The following is a 27,193-nucleotide window of genomic DNA, read 5'->3' on the forward strand; positions in this document are numbered from 1 at the left end:
TTGTTTTGTCGCGAAGCAACCGGTTGTCATAGCGATAGTTAAGATGGCAGCGGCTGGAGACCAGCATGCTGCCTCTGAGGTTTTGAGAGGTATCAGCCGGCACTTAAACTGCTTGAACGAGGACAACAAGGCGACACGAAAGAGGGCTCTTGAGTCGATAAGGAAGGAGACTGTGAATAAAGGACTCCCCAGCGGCGTTTTACAGGAAGTATTCTCTTCTCTGCTCAAGCCTCTCCTCAAGTGCCTGTCAGACCCAACGGAGAAATGCAGAGAAACCACCATTGCGATCATAACAGAGTTTATTCGTTGTGTCCCCAAACCGGAGGAAGCATTGCCCTATCTCATGCCCTGTCTGGGTCAGAGATTCGGCGACAAAGAAATCTTGGAGCCGTCGGAAGAGCTTCGGCTGTCGGCTGTGGAGTTGTTGACTCTGTTGGTGGAGGTGTGTGGTCAACATTTAGCGCCTTATCTCAACGAAACGATCAACATTCTGCAGAGAACCATCGTTGACCCGTTTCCGGATGTCAAAAAGGAAAGTTGCAGATGCACTGTTGACTTTGCAAAGTCTGTGCCAGGTTGGTTACCTTGGATTCATACAACACACGCTTACAGTACTCTCTACTGCGCAGCCGCAGTTCCTGTTTTTTTTTTTTTTTTCTCCATTCTCGGTTAGTCTCAAAGCTGGAGTATTGAGATGATTGGTTATGGTATATATGGTATATAATGGTTGAAGAAGTTGTTTATGCTGTCATGCCTTCTTAAATTTAAAGCTACAAGTCATATTAATCAATCCGATTTATGATTAATCAGTCCGATTAATTTGAATTTTATTTATTAAATTCAAATTAGTTTTTGTTATTTCTTTTGCCGCTTCTGTTGTTTTTAAGCACATTAAATTAATACAAAATTTGCAGTGTTGCTCCTGCAACAGGGACAAAGTTACATTGTTTTTGTCACACTTGCAGAAAAGTCAAATTTGGTTTTTGGAATTGGTTCAGTTGCAAAAAAAATTTAAAAAAACACTGACAATAAAGGCTGGAAGAAAAAGTAGAGTTTTATTTCATTTTCTTAAAGGCACCTTACACTCTTGAAGCTGACTTGCGGGTTGTTTAGAATAAAACTAACTAGTAGTGGTGAAACATTTGAATAATTCAGAAAAATTGTGCTAATGCCTACATAAATGCCTTCTAAACTTTTCATATCAGGCGGCAACTAGTGTTTGCAGGAACTAAATCAAATTGAAAGGGAAGTTTGGAAATGTAAAGAGTAGATCTATGCGTCACAAACCATCTTTACCTTTAACTGGCTGAGGAGTCTGGTCCAACCAATCTACCTCTGGCTTCTTGTTCCTTAACACTTTGGATTAATGCAACTGAAATGTTTTAGACTGTGCCAAAATCTACTTAAAGACACTTTTCCACAAAATTGTTTAGCACTGACAGCTGATTAGCTCTATTCCAGGAACTCTAGTGATTATTACTGACAGAATCATCACTGGGATTTTTTTTATCCTTTTCTATTTTTATCCTGTGCTCTTTGTGTCTTGTGAGATCTTGTGAAATTAGATACATTAAATGATCATTAAATACATTTAAGTTGATACCGACAGAAAGTCCAAATGTCACAATTAAAACGTAAACGCATTGAAATCCTCTTTATTTATTTTAGAACATTTTCACATGCAAGCTGAGAGTCTGGTAAAGCCTCTCATGCAGACCATAAGTCATCAGCATTCACGGGTCAGAGTTTCGGCCATCGAAGCCACTGGAGCAGTCATACAGCATGGCAGCGGAAAAAACGTGGATGATGTGGTGTCACACCTCGCACAGAGACTATTCGACGACTCACCGCAGGTTTTTCTTTTGTTATTAAGTATATTTTAGAAAGCTTTACCTGTGTGCTTTCTATCGCTTGCTGTTTGCTTGTTACTATGTGGAATATTTAGTTTTTCTACTACTTGTAGAAAAACTGCATTCTTACCTTCCAGCAAAGATTTTCTTATTTTATATATGAAGTAAAACAAGCAAAAAAGTTTTGTTTTTCTACTGCTCCTCATTTTTCTTTTATATTTCAGGTGAGAAAAGCTGTGACTGCAGTTGTTGGTGACTGGCTTTTAAACATGAGAGATCGATATTCATATTTCCACAAACTCATTCCACTCCTGCTGAGCAGCATCAGCGATGAGATCCCAGAAATCAGGTTTGAATTGACAATACAATATCATTTACCAAATATTAGACAGTTGAGAGTGCACATTTAAATGCACCCCTGCAACGCATTTAGCATAGAATTCCATATTTATTTATCAAGCTCAAAAAAATGGGGTTTTAAATATTTCTCCTTTAATAATGGAAATCTCAATGAATCCTATGAGAAAGTGGTTAACTAAGAAATATGGGATGTTTTTACCAAATGTTACAGACTGTTAGCAGCTGATTTGTGGAGACAAGCAGGCCTGCAGTGGGAGAAGGAAAATGAGGATGACATAAAGGACAAAATGGATTTCCTTCTCAGCCCACCTCCTCACTATCCACCTGGAGGTCAGTCACTGTACCAATAACATGTTTACTTTCAACTTCTATGTGTTTCAGTGAAAACAATAATGTGTCACTTGTTTTAAAAAATGCACAAAAAAAAAAAAGTTTGTTCTTGCCTCAAAATAACTGTTGTGTTTTCTGTACTAAAAATACCAGCTGTCCCTCTAATCTGCTGCAGACCGTAGGCTATTTTTTTATAGTCACCATAGTTTCTGACTGAACTTATTTTAATCAACTGTCTGTGCACCTTCCAATTGTGAGTTTTTTATATTGGAAAACAACAAATTTCCCCTCAGATTGATGGGAGAACTTAAGTATCAGGGTATTTGTCCCTGAACTGGAGCTACACAACAAAGGGGTTTCTCCCAAAAATTGGAATATCATTGAAAATGTTATTTCTTTAAATAACTGGGTTTAAAAAGTGAAACAGCATTATCCCAAAGTAGACGTCCTTAATGTGTAAAGCCAATACCAATGTTGCCACTTTAAATTGTAATGTTTTTGATTTCTTTTCTTCTTTAAAAGGTGTAATAAAATCCTAATTTATATAACTACAGTTTAAAAAAATGTTCATCTTGTTTTTTAACTAATACAAACCAATAAGAAAAAAATAATAATTTAAGAGTTTAATCTGATCTTTTTTTATATGTTCACATCTGCACATTGAGGTACTGTAATAGCAGCAACATAAAATAAGCCTTACATTTGTTTTTGTAGCTCCTCTTGGTTATTCCATTTTATGAAAATAGGCTTTCTATGACTGTTCTGTTGTCAGGGCAGGCACTGGCCTGCAAAGATTAATGTTTGCCTCAGGTCACAGAATGAGCCTGAACCTGAACACGGTCACCACGTGTTACCTAAGAGCCAGGGGTGAGTGTACTCAGCGCTGCAATAAAGCTTCTGTCCAAACCTCAGAGCTAGCAAAGCAACATTATGGATGAAAACCAGCTCTGCCTACAGAAGGAAAAGAAAAAAAAGAGGAGGCTTTTCTTTTCCTCCTCCTTTTGTCTTTCACTTTCTTGCCACCATAAATCTGCCGGCTCACCCCATGTGAAGAGGTCACTGTCAGACAGCAAAAGACATCCAGAAATGGTCTTGTTTGGGCTTGTTGTGGTTTGCCTGTCTGATTTATATCCGTCTGCCGTTAGTCTTTGCTTCCTTTCTCATCAGTGTGCCTCTACAAGAGAGAAAGGAAGCGAGGGTTGGCTAAATCAAAATTAGCAATGAAATTCATTCCCACTGTGCTCCATGTTTTACAGTGCTTAAAACATTTTTTACGACGCTTAAACTTTCTCCACATTTTGCCGTATTATTTACAGAATTTAGTGTGTTCCGTTGGGTTTTTATGTGACAAACCAACACGAAACGGTGCACATTTGTGAATTGGAAGGAATCAGACGCATGCTTATCAATATTGTTGCAATATATGATTTGGTTTATTTTGAGCACTTTTATAGAGCTGGATTTCACAATTACAGCTGCAAGAGTTTTAGGATGTTTCTACCATGTTTACACACAGAGTGACTGAAGTAAGTGTAGATTTTTCTACCTCCAATTGGCCAGAGCTATTGTCCTGCAATTTTAAATGGATCTCTTCTTCAACACACCCAAATCAAAGAAATACCTCATTGCTGGGCCTCTGGAGACCTGAATGAGAATATTATGCTTAATCTAAAAGTCGCCAGACGGTTGTTCTGGAGGACTGGACTCAGGCACCGCTGATTTAAATAATCCCGTAGTTATAAATTTTACATTAATTGCAAGGTAAAATTCCACCCCGGGTGTTTTACAGAAAGTTTTCACTGACGAATTACAATCTTGAAATTGAAAATGTTTGGAAGAACACAAAGTGTTTTCTAACCACACTTTTTGTTTTCATTTCCATTTCTGACAATCACAAAAACTCAGCGACTATTCAAAAATAGGCCTTAACACAACCATTCATTAAACTTGACTAAATACAATCACGAGTGATTCATGTCTTTTCGTGTTTGTGATCCAATTGACCAAAGATTGTTCTTTTGATGAAGTATTTTTAGTCCTACAAAGGAGCCTCGTCGTAACCTGAATGTCTATTCCAAGTTTTCAAATACAATAACATTTTTTTATTCCTTAAGTGGAGCGTCCAGGACTGGGCTGCAGAGAACTGGTGGTTAGAAACCTAAGCAGACTAGTACCAGCTATCGGCCACGATGTGACCGACTGGCTGGTGCCGACCCGGGTCCGGACGTCCCAGCTTCTCTCCGTGCTGCTGCTGCACACCGAGGACCACACCACGCAGCACCTGCAGCCTCTGCTGGCCTTGCTCTACCGGGCCTGTACTGACACAGAGAGGGACGTGGTGAACAACGTAAGTCCCAGAAAACCTTTGATCAGCTGGAAAGGATGTGCTACATTATTTTGTGTGTGTGTGTGTGTTTTTTTTTAAATTAAATTAATCCGAATTAAGGCAACAGTAAAAGTTTTAGTGAGACGGAGGGATTTGTTGAGTCAACTGTTTAACATTCATTTAAGTTCATTGTTTGTTTTTGTTTTTTTTTGGGGGGTGGGGGGTATTTTAAACTGGGCCAAGCAGGGTTAAAGGACTTAGGATGCACCTGTTTACAATAATGGATTGTCAAGATCTTTGATGTGTGGTAGATTAAAAAAAAGGACTTCCTCCTCTTCTCCTTCCTGATGTCTCCTGTTTTTTTCTGTCTCCTTTCCTGTCTGTTCTCACCGACAGTGCCTGGCAGCTGCTAAGCTGATCGGGACTTTTGTCCCCCCACCTGTCTTCCTGAAGCTGATGCTTGAACATGTGATGACTCCGAGCTCTCCCTCCCACCCCTGGACCCCCCTCATGGTTCTGGCTGCAGTCCTGGGAGGTGGCTCCAAACCGCTTCTAAAACCACATCTCCAGCAGGTCGTAGACACCCTGGTGCAGCCTGAAATCTGCCAGGAATATCAGCAGGTCAGCGGAGGATAACTGGAGTCTGAATAAGAATGTGGTCTACCAGTTTTATTTACCAGACTTTTCATAAGTACTTCAGGCCATCTGAGTCATTTGTGCCCATTAAAAAGCATAGTGGTATCCAGAAGTTTACACAGACTCACAGTCCATATATTTTTAATAGAATTGAGATCAGAACCTTAACATCAGCCTCATTTAATGTGTTTTTGGGATATTTGTCCAACTAGAGCATCAAATGGTTTCAAAGATTGCATTCACACTAGCCCTGTTTAGTCCGCTTTAATCAAACTCTAGTTCATTTGCCTGGCGACCTGTCCAGGGAGTACCCTGTATCTCGCCCGAAATGGTAGAGTTTGGATTGTTTGACAGTGCCGTAAGAAAGTGAACCACATCAACGGAAAATACTCCAGTTGCAGTTTTGGTTCCCAATCAAACCAAGTCTACTGGACTTTCAGATGTGAAAACACCCAAAGTTTCAGCCATCAAACCCAAACTGTCGTTAAAAGACAGAAAACCAATTAGAATGACCAAAAACAATGCAGGATTCTTTGCTTTAGGTGCTATGGATGCACATTCTGCATCCCAATAATCTATTTGACCTGCCTGTTTAGTGGCAGGTCGAAAAATTAAGGAACAAGATGAGTGTTGGGGACATTGTTTGACATGTAGTTCGGGTTATTTGCAATCACTACTCAGTAATAGTATCACAATTAGATGTTAGGGTTTGTTATGCTGTATTATTGTGCTTTGCAAATAATATATGGAATAAAGATCAAGGACTCCTAATGAGGTCACCAATTTCCTACATCTTTGAAACTTTGACACAGTTGGTGTTCTAACAAGACAAAGATCCAAAATACACATCAAACTTGATTTGACTAAACCAGGCTAACCTTAAGCTGCTTGTTTGATCTCAAGCCTTTTAAAAATTTGTGAATTTGTGGACTATGATTAAACTCAGGTTTGTGCCACGGAACCAGGCAGATTTAGTGAGCCCTGCAACTTCTGGTCAGAAGCGTGGTCAAACATTCAGGCTGAACTTTGCCAGAACCTAACTGGTGACTTCAGTAACTCCATAGTTTCTCTACAGCGTAAGAAAAAAATTTACCAAAAGTATCAGTGGTGATGGATGCATGTACTGATCTATGCTGTGTGAATTTGAGAAAACCTGTAATAGATTTGTACACTTGGTTAAATAATCATTTAATTTCCGTCTTCTTAAAAGCATTTATGTTGGTAAAAAAGCAGATGAAATACCTCTTAAAAAGCATGAAATTGGTTTAATAATCCTGTTTACAATGTACTGTAGCTCTTACTTTAGCCCATTTGATCAAGAATAATGATAGACAGGTTGAAACGTTGAAACAACGAAGAGTAGGTTGTTACGACAAGGCGGCTAAAACAAGTCATAAGTTGGAGACTATCCAAGAAAAGCAGTTGGTTCGTCGGGTTTGCTTTTGAGTAATTCCAAAAAACATGCCCACTCTGGTAAAATGGCTGCCAGCTCATATGATGTTTTTCTAATCTAATATTTCAAGACTTTGATCAGACCGTCTCTGCCGTCACGCATCTCTCATCCGCTGCACCTACATTGTTGCGCTTTTTAGAAAAAGTTTCCTCACTTGTGGAAAAATCTAAACATCTTTTTTGCTCTTGCACCAAATAAGTTTGTCTTGCTGTTGTCTGGCAGAGGGCTATTTTTGCCCACGCTTTTTTAAAACTGACTCATCTGTACCCATGGCCCCATTCCTCTCGCTCAGACGGGGCTTCAAGAATTTCCTCTGTGAGATAATAATAACAAAACCCCACTAATTTTACGTGACCCCATCATGGCCCTACGGAGCAGGCGAGGCAGCGCACAAGATTCACCACTACAGTTCAGCTGCAGCTTCAAATTTTAAAGCCTAACGCGGTCAAGGCCGGTGATAAATGAGGAAGGGAAACCGACCTCCTGTCGTCCCCCGTCGCTGTCCGGCAGGGGTCGAGTGGACAGAGAATTAACAGGATGGCAGAGTCACACGCTGCTGCACAGATGTGGGCAGACCTCTGCTTCCTCTTCGTCTCCTTCTCCATCTATCTTTCTGTGTCGCTGTTTTTGAGGACAAAGCGTAGCGAGCGCTGTCCCTAAAGAGCTCTGAGTTTAGATACGTAAGCCCACCTGCCACGTTCTTTTCATAACAGGCATTGTTCACAGCAGAGAGCTGAATCTTTATCTGTAAATTAGACCGCAATAGATGGATGAACCACTATCTAGCATCATGCTTTTTGCTTGTTTTCTGTTGTAAAATGATTTTGTTAAATATTTTTACTTCCAGACACACCATAGCAGCTCTAAGTCCTGGAAACTAAACCTTTCATTTTATTTTTAATAGCTAAAACATTTATGAAGTGTTTGGATTTAAGCTGATAGAATTACATGCCACTTCAAACAGGAGGCAAATAGAAAGTACAGTAGACATGATGTTTGACTTGGATGGAAATATATGCCTGTTTAGAAATTAAACATAAATAATCTTCAAAGTGAGCAGAAGTAGTGGGAACCTCGAGGCCCGGCTGGGAGCTGAAAAAAAAAAAAAAGAAAACTGATATACGAGGCGTCTGCACGACGTAAGCGCTCAGGCTCTTTCAACTCTTGTTTTCTTTTCCGTATTCCTGTTAAGAGGGAAAGACGGCGTATAAAAATAAACGGCAGGATGCTCAGCGGGAATTAAAAATATTGCTCGTAAATTGGAGACGAAGAAAGCCAGCAGCTATAGAGGTTACCATCTTCCCAGTGATTTACAGTATGTGCTCTGTCTTCTTTTTGAATAACAGGAGAGCTGCTTTTATCAAAGTTATTCCAGTCAGAAAAAAGAAAAATAGAGCTGGAGTTCAAGCTTAGATTGATGCCTTCTTGAACTTTTTTTTTTTCATTTTTTCACATTGCAACCATAAACTTTTATTAGAATTTCACATTCTGTAGATTCTTTCTGTAAAAAACATTTTTTGCATTACTACCAATGAAAATCATCCCCATAGCATGACACTGCCACCACCCTGGTTCACTAGGAGGTTGATGTGTTAAGCCAAATATTTGTTGATTTATATTGTAAATTATTTTAATTTATAGTAAAAACATCTCCCAACAGAAAATACGATTTTTAACTCACTTGACAAATTCAACTCCGATTGGATCACTCCTAAACATCAATATTACTCCATTCAGTAGAAAGAATACATTATATATAAATTTGCCAAATGTATGAATAATTTTGAGCTTAGCTTTGTGGTATGGAATAACTTTGCTTTCAAATCAACTGACTTCTTTATCACATTGAGTGTTTGTTGCTGTTTCCTGCTTGAGCTACATTTTATTTGGGGTATCTGATTATAGAGGGCTCAATATAAATGGCTCTGACACTTTTTTGTTTCTAAAACATTTTGAGATGTCATGCCCATGGATCCATTTTCCTACTACTTCACCATTCCCTGTTTCTTTTGAGCTGATATTCCACATAAAACCCTATTGCAATGCACAGTCAAATGTTTGTAGCATTACAAAATGAGGGAAAGGTTCCTTGAGTGTGAATACTTTTCCATAGCTGCTGTATTGATAAACGACCTCGCTTTTTTTAAAGAATGAATATTTGTATTTTTGAAGAATGCGTAACCCCACAGAGGAGATCTGCAGGAGGCCGTCTTAGTCAAAAAAAAAAAATAATTCTCACTTTGTTGCAACATAAAGGATTTTGCTGATTGCAAAAACATGTTTCCAACATGAGCACGCCTCGCACGTGTATACCAGCTGGAGACGGCTCGCATCCAGTGACACTCGGCTCCAAAAAGGGCAAGTGTTACCCTACTGCAAAGGGGTCTACCCACACTCTCACACCCTGCCGGTGTTTGTTTCCCTGTTGCCATAGCAGTGTCTCTGGCAGCATGGGGTTAACTCCCGACTGGATAGGAATTCATCGCCTGCTAGGGCTCCTTGAAGAGGAGCTGGCTGGATGCAAGTGATGCACCGTAGAGTGGTGGACAGATGCGCCACATGGCGTAATGAGGCCCCCGGAGCATGCCTATTACAATATAACCAGGTGTACATCACCTCCCTCCAGGTGTCAACCTAGTCATTAAACTGCAGCACTTTTTCCGCTCTCGGTTTTTCTTACCCCGTTCCAGCCCTAATGGGTGTTTTCTGCACACGTGTAACCTATATGTGTCTTGTGTTTGTACAGCAATCTGTGTACAGAGCCTTGCTAGAAGTATTCATACCTCCTTTGCTTTCCCATGTTTTATTGTATTCCATACGAGGCCTGAAAAAAGAAAACTGGAGACAGAACATCTGGCCGCTCTCTTTCAACGATAGTTTTTTTTTCTTTTTCTTTCGACTCTTCCATGAAAGCCAGATTTGTAAAGTGCACAAACAGTTGTCCCGTCAATAGATTCTCCCACCTGAGGTCAGGAGCTCTGCTGCTCCTCCAGAGTTAACATGGGCTACCATGGATTTTTAAGTTGTTAAAAAAGTCTAATAATTTTTTCTTCCACTTCACAATTATGCACCACTTTGTGTCAGTCTATCACATACGAGTCCAATAAAGTACATTGAAGTTTGTGGCTGTAGCGTAAAAAAAAAAAAGCTCAAGGGGTGTGAATACTTTTGTAAGGTATTAAGTGTCAGCAGCCTCTCCTATGAGCCACTGAGAGGCTGATTCATACTCGAGGATTCCCACATCACTGACTCGTAGCACACAGCAGGAAAGCATTTGTCTTCCCATTTGCTGATCAGTGGTCCACAACAATAGGTGTGTAGACCTATTAGACGGCTCACACAGAAGAAAAACTCCATTATCTCATTGTGAAACTCATTTAGACCTTTCTGTTACAATCGCTCCCTCACGAAACCCCAAAATGACAGGTGAAAACAGGAAAAGAGGTCTTGATCCCAGTGATGGCATGGAAATTAGCCTGAGCCGCAGCTCTTTGTATAAACATGACCTCACCACAATAGCGGACAAATGATGATAATCACACATTCCCAGACTCGCTCCGCTTCTATTTTTTGCAGGAGGAAAAAAGGGAGAGTTGCTGCTCGTCTATTAATTACATTGTGGAGGTTTTTCCATGCTGCAACATTTTTGTTGAGATCCATGCCGTCAAAGTCATTTGTGGCATTTTCTCAGACTGGAGAAATGAACTCTTTTTTTTGAAGAACCTCACACTGGAGTGAACAAATCTGCACGGATGCTGCATGGTCCAAAGATTATGACATAGTAAATCATGTACAGTAAATTGCAATATAATGCATGGTTGAGGTTGCATTATGCTGTGTGGCTGCTTTGCTTTAACTTTCACATTGAATTCCTTACTGAAATCAAAAAGAAGCTGAAATATTTTAGCGCAATTTGATTTTCCCACAGTAGAAAATGTTTCTTTGAGGAGATTTTTGTGTCGCAGCAGCATAAGAAAAGCAAAGTTGTAACATCATCAAGTAATGACTAAATATTTAGAAGTTCTATCAGAAACCTTAATAAAAATATAAAAATTAAAAATTAATAAAACGTGCAACATTTAAAGAACCAGAAGCCACAAATAAAATGTATCAGTTTGCTTAGGTGACACCAGAAACCTTCCAAAGTAAGAGACGAGCTGCAGACATACATGGTGGAGGCTGCATCATGCTGTGGAGCAGCTTTGCTTTTACTGAACATTTATTTTGCTTACAGTTAAAAATATTACTTGATCTTGGAGCAGCACAACGGATACAGGAAAACCTCTGACAGAGACAAATATTGACTAGACGTACGTCTTTTTATAATGTTGTACCTTTACCCTCCTTGTGGAAGAGTCAAACTAATGAAATGTGAGTTTATCTTTTTAAATGGAATGACTTCAAAAAGATTGTAATTGTAATTTATTGAGATGCGTCCAAAAGAATCAACAGGTCAAGTGTGTGTGAACTTCTGTGGGTATGAAGGAAATGTGGTAATTATGCTTTCCATGTATTTCTCCCTCAGGTTACATACTTGGAGCAGTTGTTGGCATGTGTGGATGTGCTGCTGCATCAGTGTGAGTCTGACTGCAGCTCAACCAGCCTGCAGCTGCTGCAGGTGCTGGTCACCATCCAGAGCCTCTCCACTGATCCACAACTCAGTGCAAAAGTGAGGAAATGCAACACAACAGAGAATTATTCCTTCTGATCAGATAGAGAAAAAAAAAGCCCTGGTTAAAAGCAATATTGGACTCTAAAGTTGCACCTTTCACAATTTCTTCTTTTTTTTTTTTCTCCTGCCTTTTATTAGAAAGGTAAGCAGGTTTTATGAAGCGAGAGCTATTCAAGGAATGTAAGCATTTGTACAGTTTCAAAGTGAGTACGACCAGCTGTATAATTACCCACTTAGCCAGGGAAGCTGAAATTGCACCTTTGGTGTGGAACTTTAAAACCAGTCTCGGGTGAAAGGAGGCGGATGAAGTGTGCAGAAAGAAATGAGACTGACAGGAATAGAGGAAAAACAGATGGGGGAGAGACGAGTGGCGTTTCTTAGTAGGTTTGTGTCATCCGGCTGAGCTCAGTTTGCTTTCATAATCAGCTTTACAAAACCCAATTCATCGCTTGGCATTAAGGGTTTGTCGAGTGGTCAGTCTCCAAACCCAAAGGGGCCGACAGGAGCAGTGAGAGGCGAAGCCGCCGGTGTCTGAGGGCAGCGTGTCATCCAGCTGCTTGTCGCCGACGTCGACTAATGACAGGGAGGAAAGCGGGAAGAAACTGGCACAGACGCAGAGCAGACACCACACCGGCCACCAGCGTGACTGTGTGTTTACGTCTGTCTGCATCCCGTGTGTATGTTCACACAGGCGGCGGTATTAAAGATGAGATGGGAAGGAATGGATTAGGAAAGAGAGGGAGGGTGAGAATTGGCCCTGGGCATTCGTGGACCCCAGAGGAAAAGAAGTCTTGTTTTCCCAGAAATGGGGAATGTCTTTCCCATCAGTGGACAGCTCAGGGTTGTCCAGATTTTGTGCAGAGGAAGTTAAGCGGTGACTCAGACAGTTTCTCTGTCACCGTTCAGCCCCAAGGGATGAGAAAAGGAACTATGAGATGCTCTAAAGGTCAGTTTCTCTGCCCTGAACGTGAGCTAATAGTTGGTGAGCAGCCCCATCATGCATTGCACAACATTAACTGTAGTACATGTAGTAAATGTTAGCTAGCCCACTGGTGTCGGCTGACATTTTATCATCTAATTGTTGGCAGCAAAATAACAGGTATTCATTTAACATGCCGATGTTTATATTTTCTAAATAAAAGTCTTCCTTTTTCATGGTTTAATTAAATGGCTGGAGAAACGGGTTGTAAACGAACCCAGCAGCAAAACTTTTATCATGGTGCCAGGTGGTATGATCCAAGACACAGGGACCACAAAATAACTTCAGGACTTTCCAACTTCGCCATGCCATCTCATCTTCTTCTCTCCTCTTGGTTTATATAAGTGTTTTTTCACCTGTGTGTGTTTAAAAAAGAAAGTTCTGGAAGCTCTTGTGTTTTTGCTGCCTTCAGTGCATGAGTTTTGGTTTGATTGATTTTACTTATCAAACCTTTTTGTCTCTCCATTTTTGTTCCATCCATAACTTTATTGATTGATTTTGTACATCTTCTGGGAATTAGACCTTAAAAATCAATGGACTCTGTTCAGTAGCTGAAATTTAAGGTGTTCTGTCCAGTTGCTTTATTTTTTTTATTTTACCAAACTTATGTTGTTTATAGGAATGGTATTCATGCTTCTACATTTTTTTTCACAGGCCTTGGAGAGCGTAAATTTTTTGAGTAAGGTTCAGGGCTTGGACCTCTTGGAGCTCTATAGGCGACATATGGGACAGTTGCTGGACTGGTTGTCTGCCTCTGTCAACACCTGGTCCAGCTACTCCCCACAGAGACTCCAGCTGCATATTGTCCTCACACAGTCAGGTGAGATTTCAATACATCATAGAACAGAAGTTATGTCAGAAAATTAGGTTAGGTGGTTAAAAAAAACCTAATTAATCTCAACATGATCGCATTCATACATCTAAAACTTTTTAAAATCAAAAAATGAAATGATTTTTATCGGGGTTCTATGTAACAGCCTGAGACAGATTAGAGCATATCTGTAAAGTGGAAGGCAAGTGAAGCGTGTTTTGTTTAAATGTGGTGCAAATATAAATCCAAACATTGTGGCATGCATTTGTATTCAAGTGTGGGAAAACTTTGTAAAACACATTTTGCAGCAATTACAGTTGTGAACATTTTGTGGTAGGCGCAGGAGACTGGCAATTCTGCTCTTTATTCTCTGCAAAATAGCTCAAATCCAGTCATATTAGCAAGATACAATTCATTAAGGATTATTAATGATGTTGTAGCAGAAACACTTAAACTTTAGGATTGCCGTGTATTCAGCTATATCTATCACTGTTTAACCTGTTTGACCTGTGACTACCTAGCTTGGTGACACAGAAACATTATTACAGAGGCGGCTGGATTTCTGCCTCCTCCACACATGAAAATGGCTGAAAGGCCCTCTAATCCCACCTTGAAGTGCTTTGTGAAAGGTGCTAGAACCACCAGTGTGTGTGTGTTTTTTTTTTTTTTACTTCAATCTTGTTTCTCTAAGTGAACCATTTTGCCTTTACTTTGTCCAAAACATGTGGTCGTTTAAGACAATATACAGGAACAGTAGGAACATTAATCTCACAAGCAGATTTAGCTACTTAGGCTGTTATTTACATTTCACTTTTGTAGATGAGATCTTTATTCCCTAAAGACATCTGAGGTAGAAGAAGGAGACTATGTCTTATCAGGATGTTATACAAAGACTTTGACCATCTTCAAAGCATCAGATGGTGGTTCTTAGACAGTTGAGATCTGAGGTGGGACAGATCTTGCTGTTTCACGTTCTCAGTGCTCTCCTTTGTTCTTCATCTGATGGCTGAACGTCTCGTAGGTTGTGATGTGGCACGAGGATGTTTCGTTTCCCTCCTTTGTTTCCAGAGAGATGTTGGTGCTTGGCAGAAAGGATCAGTATTTTTTTTTTTGTTGTTGTTTATTATGTTGAAGTATATTACTTAGTCTGCATTTACTCATGAAGAAATACATGAAATCCCTTTGTTTAATTCTAGTTAACTCATTCCTTTTACTTACCAATGTCTCCTGTTGTGTTTTTCTCCTTTGTCCTTTGATCCCTTTATGAGGCTGGCTCACATCCTCAGTTGGTGTCAGGATTTCCCCTGTCTCCTCTCACGCTGGTCACCACTCAGTCCAAACAGGGCACAGGGACTTATCACCTACTATAAACACTCTGCTCGCTATATATAGCTGTGTAAACATGTAGGTGGACTGCTGTTAGATAAGTGTGTGGGCATGAATGGAACTGGAAATACTTGCAGGTTAAGTTACTTTCCTGTAAAAGGTGTTTGTTTAAAGAAAAAAACACTCCATCAAAAGGTCTGGGTATTTCCTCATCACTCTTTGTCACCGTCTGCCTCACCAGTCCACTGAGGACTGATTATTGTTTTTAAATAGTTCTCCAGCGGGCAGAGGAATGGGTGTGGGTTTTAGTTGCCGTGTCATTTCGTCATGTGTCCGTGTGCAAAACAAATTAAAAACAGTTGGTTTATATGCTGTTTTTGCTTTTTCTAAAAGCTCACAGGTAGATAGATACAAGCTTTGGTTCCCCTCAAAACCCTGAACAGGAAAAAAGGATAGTTATAGATTTAGAATGAAATATAGAATTAATTTCACTTTGACCAAGTGGTCTGGTTGGTCATTAAACAACGATGTAGACCCAAGGACTGTTGAAAAAAACTGCTTTATTTTGGTAATTGATGTGGTTTCTTTATGCGCTATTGTCCTAAACCCACAAATTGGAAAATAATTACTTTGAATAATGCAAAGTTGAGTTGGTGACTTGACTGAATTTACTCTTAAGTTTTACTTTTATGTAAAATTACGAGAGAAAAAAAAATCTGATTTCAGGAAAATTTGGTTATTCTTAAATTATCCTGGCCTTTTTATTTTTTTTTTTTTTACATGTTTTGATTATTTGAAAATTTGATATCAAGTTATTCTGAAGTCAGAATAATTTCAACTCCCACCACTGCAGAAACATTGGCTGTAAATATGTAAAAAATAATTATTTATCCTTTAAAAGTTGACTCAAAAAGACTGAGATTTCTGGAAATTTGGGCTGTTTTTGACATAAAATATATGTATTTTATTTTATTAAGAAATACAATTTAAAATTCTTGGGTTGGATAAACTTGGATGTTTCATAAATGTTTTATTTTCTATTTCTACAAATTAAAAGTTGACTTGCTTCCTTCAGGTTGTCTATATATATTTTTCTCAGAGACAAAACAACTCTGCAGCCATATTGCCTTAAAGGAGTTGAAATGCTTCATCAGAAAGTACAGATGTGAAGACAGCGTGGTTAAAAAATGTGTCTGATGTGACTTCCTCTCTATAATAAATTTGCATTAAAAAAAACCATGTCGGAACGCTTCTGTGTTGCAGGTCCAGTTATTGGGGAGTTTTTGAACCAGGTGATGCCTCTGCTCTATAACTGCCTCCAGCCAAACAGAGACATGGAAATGAGGATGAGCGTTTTCACGATGCTCGCCAAGCTGCTGCTGGATGCAAAAAACACACTGGATTCCCAGGGGTGAGAGAGACGCTTTACACACTCTAACTTTAAAACCAGGTGAAACAGTTTCCACCCTGTTATCACTGCAGAAAGGCAGAATGGTGAGAGTCGGCCGTTGTCTGATTTTGTCTTGTTTTTCAAGTAGTTCCCGTTAGCCCTGCTCATTGTTTATCCTCCCTGTTCTGCACTTCTGCCCCACATGCATAATCCTGTTGATTTTTATGATGTTGGCTACTTTTAGTAATGTCTAAGAATAAAAAGCTGCCCTTCTCAACTCACATTGTAAATAGACCCATTTCCTGCGTCTTGCAAAGGTTTTCAACTATCCTGTTCTTTTCTTTTCTTTTTTTTTTACCTTTTGTCACATTACAACCATGTACTTCAATTGATTTTATTGGAATTTTGGAGATAGACCAATGCAACACTGCGAGATGTCAGAAAAATTATACCTTATATTTTATTTTTTTAGATTTATATACAAATCTGGAAAAAGTGGTATGCATGTTAGTCTACCTCCTTTAATCTTTAATAAGCCTAAATCAAATCCAGTGCAACTAACCGCTTTCAGAAGTTATGTAATTAGTAAACAGAGACCACCTGTGTGTGATCTAATATTTGTATAAATCCATCTGCAGTGCGTAAGCCTTAGAGATTTGGGTGAGAAAATCATTTTGACTAAAAGTTACACTACAATGGCATGGCTTAGTTCAAAGAATATTCATTTCTTAAAATGGCCTAGTCAAATTCCAGACCGAAAGCCACTTGGAAAAACTGTAGCTTGCAGTTGTAATTATTGGCTTAGAGGGGATGAATATCAATGTATACAACACTTTTCATCCTCTTCCTCCCACGTCTTAATAATACACTATATTGTGTTGTTCTATCGCATAAAATCCAAATAAAATACATACAGGTTTGTGCTTGTTACATAACATAATGAAGGAAGTTTAAGAGATATAAATGGCTTTCCTGTAGAAGGACGACAGCCTTCTGAGAACAAAAATTTAAACAGTAATTTAATGGTTATTGACTTATTAGAGAGCTGGGACGGCAGGAGCGTCTTGACACAGCTTTAGCCGTATCCGCCTCCCTCCTCGGAGTCCCCAGCTGAGCGGCCGCCAGCTTGGACGTCAAGCTGCAGACTGAAAGAATGCTTTAAACGCGGGGGCCCTCTCTGGGCCCCAGCAGTCACAACAGCTGCTCCTGTCCATCCAAAAGACAATCGGCACACTGTAAGGCTAAAAGCTAGAGCCGCAGCCAAAAGGTTTGTTTCCACTGGTTGCAAACAGTATGAGAAGCACAATGAAACGTAGCGCAAGGAGCCCAACAAGAACGAATATCGTTGTCACTTAAACAACAGAAGGAGCTCTGGAGCCAAAATCCTCTGCCAAAGATTGTGCAAACTGGAAGCTCTACATTGGTCTGATTATTTTCTTCCATCTATAAATGTTGATGTAAAACAAAAGAAGCCTCTGTTCCATGTGCACTCCCTGCTCAGCCACCTGCGCTCTCATTCCTGAGGTATATCTCTGCTAATCACATAACCACCAAGAGACAGAAACCATGTTATACCTTCAAAAAGGTTCCAAACAAATGCTTAACTCGCGGCGTGTGGAGCTGTGTGGTCTGCCATAACATTTCCATTCATTCCCCTCCATTCGTGATTTACGGCCTGATCTTTGTTCGGCAGATTGCAGGGCCACACGCGCGCCCCATGTCATCAAGAGGACAATGATAGTCATGCAGAAAACTTTGGTTCTTTGTTCTGCTCCCAAAATGACATAATGACACCTCGGTGTAGAACCTGAAAGGGAAAGTTGCGTGGAAGGTCCTTTTCATCCGCACGCCCTCGTAATGTCGTTTTTCATGTGGATTTTTCTTGTGCCGTGATTAAAAAGCTGAATATGAAAGTTAAGTACAAGAAACGAAAGTTTATACCTTTTCCCCCTGAATGTGGCAGACCAAAATAACGTGCCGCTTGCAAAGAGATAAGAGTGCGCTTTCAAGCTTGTGTAGATGACTAAATCAAGCTTCTTTAATTTCAAGCCTGGAGATTTACCACAAGAAAGAAAGGTATATTCAGATATGGATTTCTTTATAAAACAAGCCATAACAAAGCAGTTAAAACTGCGCCCTTATCCATAATGACTATAATCTGTAACATATCCAAGAAAACTGCTGAAACAAGACATTCCTGCCTTTATAACACATTTTTAGTCCGTTTTCAGAAAGAAAAACCTTAATAGCTAATAGATGTTCATAATCCTTTGGATGTATTAACAGTATCACGTTTTTCTCATGTCAGTGCAGACAATGAATCGGCATTTTTCACGTACATCATGTTACACTAAATTGTGTTGAAATGTCAGTTGATGGACATAATTGAGCAGTGGAAGCAAAATTATCTTCAGATTACAATGTTCTATTCATGTAATCTATAAAAAGCTGAAAAGTGTGGCTTGGTTTTCATCCGTTCTGTAGTTGTCTGCAGAAGGTGCACATATATTTTTTTAAAGAAATCTTGCTCTAAAGAAAAAGTTTCAAGAAAAAAGCAATTGCTGGAGGAGACCCTTAAGACATTCACTTTATTTCTAGAAGTCATTGAAAATACCATCCGCCAACCCCATGGCAGTGGCAACATTTTATGATGTTATTATAATAATATGTTATAATGAAAGCATATTATTATTCATTAATAACACGTGTTAACACTCTACTATTAAGCCAATTATCTAAAGATCAGTGATCTGTTAAAACAATAGAGGATGCAGCAGTAATCTCCAGGTGTATAAAGGGGAAAGGCACCAATAATTTAAAGCTACAGCAACTTGAACCGAGAGCAGGCGAATTTTGGGAGCATGTTTTTGTCACTTGAGAACAAATTGCGTTTGATAAAACCAGATGGCATTTGGCTTGTTTAAAGTGAATCTGGGTCTGGGCTCCAGAACAGCGGGGAGAAGCACACAGGGAGTTTGGGAAATGACATCTGAAAATGATGCAATAAATGTCAGAATGTTAGTGGCTTTCTTACCTTGCAGTTAAAAAGTCGAGAATTTGAATCCCGACCCTGGACTTTTTCTACATGGTCTGTGGCATATTTGACATTCCTGGAGAGTGATCTAGAAAACTCCTGAAGTTTATTTTAAAGGATCGTAAAATAAAGAGATGAGATGCCATGAGATTGTTAACTCCGATTCTTTTATTCTCCCTTTGTTGATACCTGGCTGGAAATACAAAAGAATAAACCAGTTCCAGTGCGAGTTTCTCTGTCACCTTTAGGAGTTTGAATACATGCAGTCACAAAGCGAGGTCCGACTCCTCAACACTAGGCGTCGTTCTTGACAAGCTGTCAACACATTTCACGTTGAAGAAACTTAGCTAGGGAGGTGTGAGAGTTCTGGCTGTATTTTTGATGCACAGTCGCCCCCTACTGGTGCTGGTGTCATTACAGTTACTTTGTGAGACAGGGAAAGCACCCGTTGGATTCTTAGTTCAGCTCCAGAGCTGAAAAATGGAGAAAACGCTGGTTGGGGGATGGAGAGAGAGCGCAGGTGCAGATAGTTTGATATCAGAGGGTCGAAGCCAGCATGGAAAACGGAAAGAGAGGGAAACCCAGATGTTTTTATTTCTCTTTTTTTTTCTTTCTTTCTCCACTAGTCTGCCTTCCAGAGTGTGGGAAAATGACTGAATCACATCAGTTATGTTGCAGCAGTGAATTAGTGCAAATACCTGCTGCTTGCTGCTCAAATTCAGTCCGATTGGATGGAAAGCATCTGGGAACGTTCATTTTTAAAGCCTCGTCATAGATTCTCATTGGACTGGGCTTTGACTAGGAACATTTTCTCAATTCTTTTGCAGCCTCTAACACATGGCAGGCTCTGCTATACGTGATGTAATTTGGACTGACTCAATCATCATGTCACCGCAGGCATTTCTGCGATGAGTCGGAGAAGTTCCTGCGGAACGTTCTCCTCTCTAACCTGGTGTGGCACGCGGGCCGCACCGCCGCCGCCGTCAGAACCTCGGCCCTGAGCTGTCTTCTGGCCCTGCTGCACGGAGGGGCTGTTACACCTGGACAGGTGGGCAAACACACAAACACAGAAGAATCGACATTATAACGCCATGATTTCATTGCCAGATGTGCTGGACGACTCCTGCTCTGGAAACAAACATCAGTTCTGGTCCCTTTCCAGTCAAATGACAACCAGCAAGAACACTTTTTATTGACTCGGACGTAATGAAAAAGGTGCATTCTTGAAACCCCTCCGGGGTCGACTTCAGATTTTCTGTTTCAACTCATTTTTTTTTTTTTTTTATCGTTGAGGAAAAACACGTTGTTCCACCGTCTTTTCTTCTTGGCTCTGGGAGTTGGCCTCAGCAGGTAGCAGGTGTACGAGGAGGCAAGCGGGTTCACATACCTTTGTCCCAAAGGAAACAATGCCGGCGCTGTTCTGGACTTTGGTTAAACGTCGGAACTGTTGCCAAAACCCGGCCTCGCACCTGCCTGCTGGGGTTGCAGTACGCACACAAACACATGCACATCTGGCAGCACTTGTCCCTACGTTTGCATGCTGACCTGTCGGTCCAAACTGGGTCAAGCAGCTTAATTCGGTGACACGTCCTCAACTGCAAGTTGGTGCGAAGCCCTGCGGGACAATGAGAGAATGGCGTAGGTGTGCATGATCGAACCGCTGCTATCTTGTGTCACCTAAATATCCTCACAAGATTAGAAAGCCCGAAGTGTGGAGATTAAGTCAGGCCGGGTGATTTTAAAACCGGATGCTTAGAATGAGCTTACAGTAGAGATGAAGTAAATAACACATCCTGACAGATGGAACCGCAAAGAGGTGTGTGTGAGTGTGTGCGTGTGTGTGTGTGTGTGTGTGTGTTTCCACAGGTGAATCAAGCTGCCTTTCTTTTATAAGAACATTGTTTCCTCTCTTACTCCCTGTGAAAACAATTTACAGCTCCAGTTACACTTGGCGCTCTCAGATTGTCACTGATGTAATGGCGGATGAAACATTTGCCAAGTTTTCCTCCTCTTCTTGTATCCACTGTGGCTCCGTGTGTTTTTTTTCTTTTCTTTTTTTTTTATTGTTTTGCCTGCCTGGTTTCGATAGCAAACACGCAGGGCGACAGAGGTTTAAGTAATCACATCGTAGCTTTTGGCTGAGTTCACACAGCTTCACCTTGTTCATCCATTACCTCTGTTTCACACTTCTGGTGTGATTAAAATGTTCCCTCTCACCACTTAGGGCTCCTTCACACACCATAGAAATCTGGAGTTTGAATTTAGTATGGAAAATAAATAAAAGACTGGAAAAAAGTGATTGTATTTTAAGACTTTATCTTGAATTTTCTTTTTCTTTGTTTCTTTCTTCCTCTCTCGCATTTCTTTCTTTCCTTCTTTCTCCGCCACACAGTCCTGGTTGAACTTGGACTATGTTTTTAAATCTTGTGCTGTTTTTAAAATGCAGATAATGCTAGTCTGGTAAAGGTTACATGTCACTTTAAATGGAAACTAAAACAAAATGTCCCTAAGACCATCGTGTGAGATTTATTTAATGAATCTTTAAAGCATGTGCTTCACTAAGCTGCAGGTCCAGGTTCTGAACTTCGATGCCTAAAGGCACATTTGGTCAGTTGCTGACCAGATTTATCCCTTGTTGAGTTCCAGTTGATGTCTTCTTGCAGCTCCTGAGTCTGGAGGAAAAGCTGAGCCCCCTGGTGCTGTCGGCCCTGGATGAAGACTCTCAGATGAGCCGACTGTTGGCCTGTCGCTCTCTTTCTGCCACACTCCAGCTCGTCGGAACCAGTTTACACCATGAGGCTCTCAACAAGATTTATCCTGGTAGGAGACTTTTTTTTTTTTTTTTTGCCTCATTTGCACATGTGGCCACTTTGGGTAAGCTGTCCTGTTTTCTCCGGGTCAGGGGGGGAGGGGGTGGAGGTTATCTCTGCCTTCTAGTGGCTCTCCACACTTCATTTGGAGAGCGAGACAACCTCTTCCCCCTTCACCCAGCTGGATGCAAAATGAACTTTTTACAGCTTTGGAATTCATGACCCCTTGAACTAAAATCCCAATAAAGCGTGTTGAAGTCTGACACTGTAAAATGCAAACATCCTGTGCCGTAAAGGTCACCCTGACAGCGGCACGTTTCTCTCGCAGAGCTGCTGAAGCGTCTGGACGACAGCAGCCAGGAGGTTCGCAGTGCCGCCCTGCGAGCCGTCGCTCTGTGGCTGTCCAGCCTGACCGGAGGCTACGACCCGGAGTTCTGCGCTCCCCATCTGCAGCTCCTCTTTCAGCAGCTCCTGCTGCACCTGGATGACCCTGACAGCTCCATGCAGGAGCAAGTGCTGGGTGAGACCGGGTGGGGTGATGATGGGATAAGACAACTCTTCTTCTTCTTTTGGCTCTTTGAAAGAAAGGTGCAGATTCATATTTTAGAAATTAGTTGTTGTTTTTTTTAAAAAAAAAAAAGAAAAATAAAATCTAACTCATGGGGATGAGAGGAATTCAGGATGACCTCTGTCAAAATATTTTCTTCCTCTGGAATACAGCCAGCAGGACCTCCTCTCTCTTATTTCAAAGCTCTCTTTTATTCTTTTTTTCCACTCAGTTTATCACCCAGACCAGCTCGAGCATTTTCTCCTGCCGGAGCACTTTAGATCCGTCGAGAACCGGGCTGGTCGGTCACCAACAAAACAATTAACTGACCGAGCGGTTTCACCGATTGAAGTCGTGATATCTAAATAAGTTGGTGCTCAAGCACTAGTGATAGATGGATTTAGTTGTGTGTGACCGGCCTAATGATAACCACATGACGGCGCCCTCCTCCCTCCCTCCCCCTCTCTTTCTTGCCACCTCCTCACATCTGTCCACACGTTCATCCCACTTAATCCCTCCATCTTTTATCTGTCGGTATCCCTTCCTCTTCTCCCGGCCCCCGTTTTCCACGGCGGCTCCGATTTACGGCCCCGTCAGTGGGGGGGGAAAAAAATCTGAGCGGCTTTCCCCAAAGTGTGCGGCTCCCCGGGACTTTCTGCTCTTTCCTGACTTATCAGGAATGTTAGCTGTCATTACTTCTGACAGGATGCAGGCGAGCGCTGACGGCTCGGCCAAAGCTGAGAGGCCTCCTGATGAGATCTCTCATCTCCAGCGCTCGGGAAGACAAAGAGAGGGTAGCGTATTCTCATGCTCACCAGATAAAAGACGAGCTTCCATGCATTGTTTTCTAATGTGACTCCAACATTTGAAGGACTTTTAAATAGGCTGAGTAATATTTTTTCTACGTTTTTAGAAAGTTGAACTTGAGTTTTTTTTTTTTTTAAACTGTTCCCCTGCAGTGAAAATTTACACATCTTTAAAGATCCCACGTGTTTTATCAAATCACGATGCCATCGATTAAGAGAACAAAAGTGATCCTGATCAACCTGGATTTTTTTTTTATTAGAACTGACCCCCTTGTTGAATCAAAAATCATTTTTAATGAACAAACCTTTTTAGGTTCAGCTGTTGTTGTCATGTCCAGACCCAATTACTGTCCTGCACAATCAAGAAAACAATTAAAAAGAACTTTTTCTGACGACACAAAGTAGAAAAAAAAGCAGGGTATCTTACCCTCATCTAAGAAAAATTGTGAACAGATTAGAAAACCCAACCTTTCCTATGAATTTCTGGAAAACCAGAAATATTTGCATCAATAACATATCCAGGAAGTCACAACACCACCCAGAACAACATCTGAAGCGCTACAGAACTCAGTCGCTGGGCTCTTTGTGAACTTTAAGAGAGCACTCGCATAATAAGAAACAACAGATCTATTAATTAACATGTGATTAACATAATCGGGGCTTGTAAAAAAATCACATAAATATCTCAAAACTTTAATGTATACAGCTCAAAAAAATAAAGGGAACACTTAAACAACACAATATAACTCCAAGTAAATCAAACTTCTGTGAAATAAAACTGTCCACTTAGGAAGCAACACTGATTGACCCTACTAGGGTCCCCATTGTCAATCAGTGTTGCTTCCTAAGTGGACAGTTTGATTTCACAGAAGTTTGATTTACTTGGAGTTATATTGTGTTGTTTAAGTGTTCCCTTTATTGTTTTGAGCAGTGTATTTTGTTGGAATTTGTTTGGTAGTAAAATTAAGCGGCTCTTTGTTTTTATTTCTGGGCATCAGAGTAAAGGGGGCTGCTTCCAAATGCATTCCACACTTTTCAGATTTTAATTTCTAAAGGTTTTTGAAATCAACGTACTCTCACCTAAAAGCCTAATAAAATACATTTTGACGTTTGTTGTAATGTGGCAAAACGTGGAAAATTAAAGCTTCACGAATACTTTTGCAAAGCCCTTATAAGGTTTTCATATTCCTTCACCTGTCAAGTGCTTCCATCCCATTGTTTTGAAGTTAACAAACACATGGGTGAGCCAGGACTCTCTAAAGTAAAGCACGGCGCGTTCGCAGACACCTCGGAGTCTCTTTGTGAAACGAGAGGACCTCACATCTTGCTGAGCGGCCGTCTCCATCTGACCGCTCCCCAAACGTGGAAGCATTCCTTCCTGGTGTTTGAAGCGCTCTTTGTTCCCTCCCCGCTCTTTGTTCTGCTTTGTCCCCCCGCATCCCCCCTGCTTGTTTCGGTTAATAGTTGATCCTTTTCTTACGCTTCTTATATTTCAAACGCACGTCTCTGAAGTGGCTGGATGTCTGCAGCGCATCCTGACAGAATGATGGACAGCGTTCCCGTCCTCTCCCTCTCATCCCTCCTTGTCTCACTGTTGGCACGGGTTTAAATCACTTCTCACAAGCCGTCATTGTTCTCCTTTATCTCAGAGTCCGCTCCCCCCCCTCTCCTCCTCCTCATCCTCCCCCCACCCACCACATTCATCCCTGCTGAGTAGCACTTAAAGAAAACCTGAAAAATCCCCTAAACAACAAAAGAAAGTATAATACAGGCTGAATCCTTCAAACTGGTGGCATGTCACCACTGGAGGAGCACTTTAATGTCTTGATCACCGAAGGGTCCACCTGTGTAGGAAAACCTCTACACCCCTCCAAAAATCTACAGATTGTCGGAGAAAAGTGAAAGAGAAGGATTTATCGCCTCCCTGTGGAAAGAAAAGGAACTTTTTGACGAGGAAGCGAAAGCGCTCTACTTCCATCTTCTGGTGAGGTCGCTCCACTAGAAAATTGATTCAGGTTAATTCTCCTGTCATTTGGAGAGCGATAAGATATTTTAAATGATTAAAATATGTTATTGGATAAAAATGTAATTACATTGACGACACGTGATCAAATTATTACATATATAACATACTTAAAATCCTCATCAATGTGAAGTTTCTTTGTTACTCCTCATTCTTTATAGTTTTCACTACAGTGGGACGTAAACAGGTAAAGCTCATTGTTAAATCAGAGTCAGGTTTTCCTGATTTTAGGTCAGTTCAGATTACCAAAGTCATGACTGTGAGCAAGATGCCAGAAGAATAACGTATTACTTTCTTTTAAAGTAATGAAATTGTTTACCTAAAGATTACTGGTGTGTGTCCTTAAACATTGAAGGCCCAGTTGATTTGCTGTGTCATTATTTTTGTCTGTGTGGTTTCTTTGTCTGTGCAGAAGTCCTGAAGAACGGCAGCTCGGTTCACCCGTCTCTTCTGCAGAGGGAGGCTGAGGCTGTGAGGGACAAACACAGGAGCCCCCTTCACTGCGACCTCCTGCTGCAGCACATCAGCTCACTGCACACACACACGTTGCACCATTAGACGGCGCGCACAAGAAAGATGCAAAACGCACCCAGACTGAAGCTGGTGCCTTCACTCCTCATCAAAACCAAAACTTTGCATTGTGATTTACTTCAGAGTTCATGTTGTTTTTGAATTTTTTTTCCTTCAGTCATTCCTGTAAAACGGCTGATGCTGTTTGTACTGTTAAGATATATCATATGGGATTAATGTAATGTCACGGTGCATTTTTTTAACATCAAAAGTGGCTTAGTGGGATTTGTAAATAAAAAATAGCATCTACATAAATGTGAATTAAACAGTTAAAAGTGTGTTAAAATGTAGGTAGCTTAATGATTTTCTACTGTGGTTTTAAACTTTGTACTTTTTATGTGTATTTTGAGTTTCCACAACAGATTGAAGGTAATGCACCTTGAAGTATTTTCCAGTTCTTAAAAAGTATTCAAAAAATAAAAGTACAAAAGTTTTTTGTTTCTCTTTCCTTCCTTCCTTCATTGTGCTATTTCTTCCCCTTTATTGTGTTAATCTTTTTTTATTTTCTTGTCTGTTACCTACTTCTTTTCTCGCTGTCCTTGTATCAAAAGTCAGCACTTCATACCCCGATTTAAGTGGATTTCACAGCAGATGAGAAACAGACATTTAGAAATAGAGAAAATGTGAATTTTCCCCCAAATTGTTAAATTTATTAAGGACGGCTACAGATGCAGGAAGTGAAATTTTGTGTTGGCGTGGAAGCATCTTGTTCCCCTCTTCTTTACTTTGAAGAAATTTCAAGACTGGTTCCATTGAAGTAATGTCATGCTTCTGTGAGTCTGGCAGTAATCAAGGGTTAGTTTGAGTCTTGAATTTAAACCAAAGAATTTGGTCAATCATTGTTAATTTATGATTAACACAAGGGGCAATTAGACTGTACCGCAGTACCAAGTTAGTTTGGATAGCTTTAAGTCCCAAAGAAATGAATTCAACAATGAATTATTAAACAAATAACATTTTTGTTCATTCTACAACATGTTTGTTAAAAATAAAAACATCTGTACAGGGGGGATGGGGGGGAGCAGGCAAGTACTTTTTCTTATCATATAATATATCATTTGTGTCTTAAAATAAAATTGGTTTCATTTATTTTTACTCAGAAATGTACTAATGAAAATATGGCCAAATAAAAGTTAACGATAATTATAGTAAAATGTAGGCAGTTGTTATTGGGTGTGTGTGTGGGTGTGTGTGTGTGCGTGTGTGATGTATACAGGCCATTGGCAGGTGGGAGCGTTGAAGAAAAGTTTTCTTTTTTTCATGCACAAAA

At 40.4% G+C, this 27,193-nt stretch overlaps 1 protein-coding gene across 1 annotated transcript; it reads left to right on the forward strand.

The window, feature by feature from the left end:
- On the forward strand, positions 1–26,356 carry dnaaf5 (dynein axonemal assembly factor 5). Its single transcript, XM_081610022.1, has 13 exons — positions 1–575; positions 1,669–1,853; positions 2,075–2,199; positions 2,422–2,540; positions 4,655–4,887; positions 5,263–5,487; positions 11,481–11,624; positions 13,261–13,426; positions 16,007–16,154; positions 20,065–20,215; positions 21,831–21,987; positions 22,306–22,497; positions 25,766–26,356. Exons 1-13 carry the CDS (start codon positions 44–46, stop codon positions 25,909–25,911), a joined length of 2,523 nt encoding a protein of 840 aa, XP_081466148.1. The 5' UTR covers positions 1–43; the 3' UTR covers positions 25,912–26,356.
- The last annotated feature ends 837 nt before the right edge of the window (positions 26,357–27,193 follow it).

This window comes from Poecilia reticulata, chromosome 8, assembly GCF_904066995.2.
Source record: "Poecilia reticulata chromosome 8, P_reticulata-male-v2, whole genome shotgun sequence".
NCBI classification, from domain to species: Eukaryota; Metazoa; Chordata; class Actinopteri; order Cyprinodontiformes; family Poeciliidae; genus Poecilia; species Poecilia reticulata.

Coding starts and splice junctions, on each gene's coding strand:
- dnaaf5 (XM_081610022.1), top strand. CDS start 44: ATGGCAGCGGCTGGAGACCAGCATGCTGCCTCTGAGGTTTTGAGAGGT. Junction 576..1,668: donor CTTTGCAAAGTCTGTGCCAG/GTTGGTTACCTT, acceptor TATTTATTTTAG/AACATTTTCACATGCAAGCT. Junction 11,625..13,260: donor ATCCACAACTCAGTGCAAAA/GTGAGGAAATGC, acceptor TTTTTTTCACAG/GCCTTGGAGAGCGTAAATTT.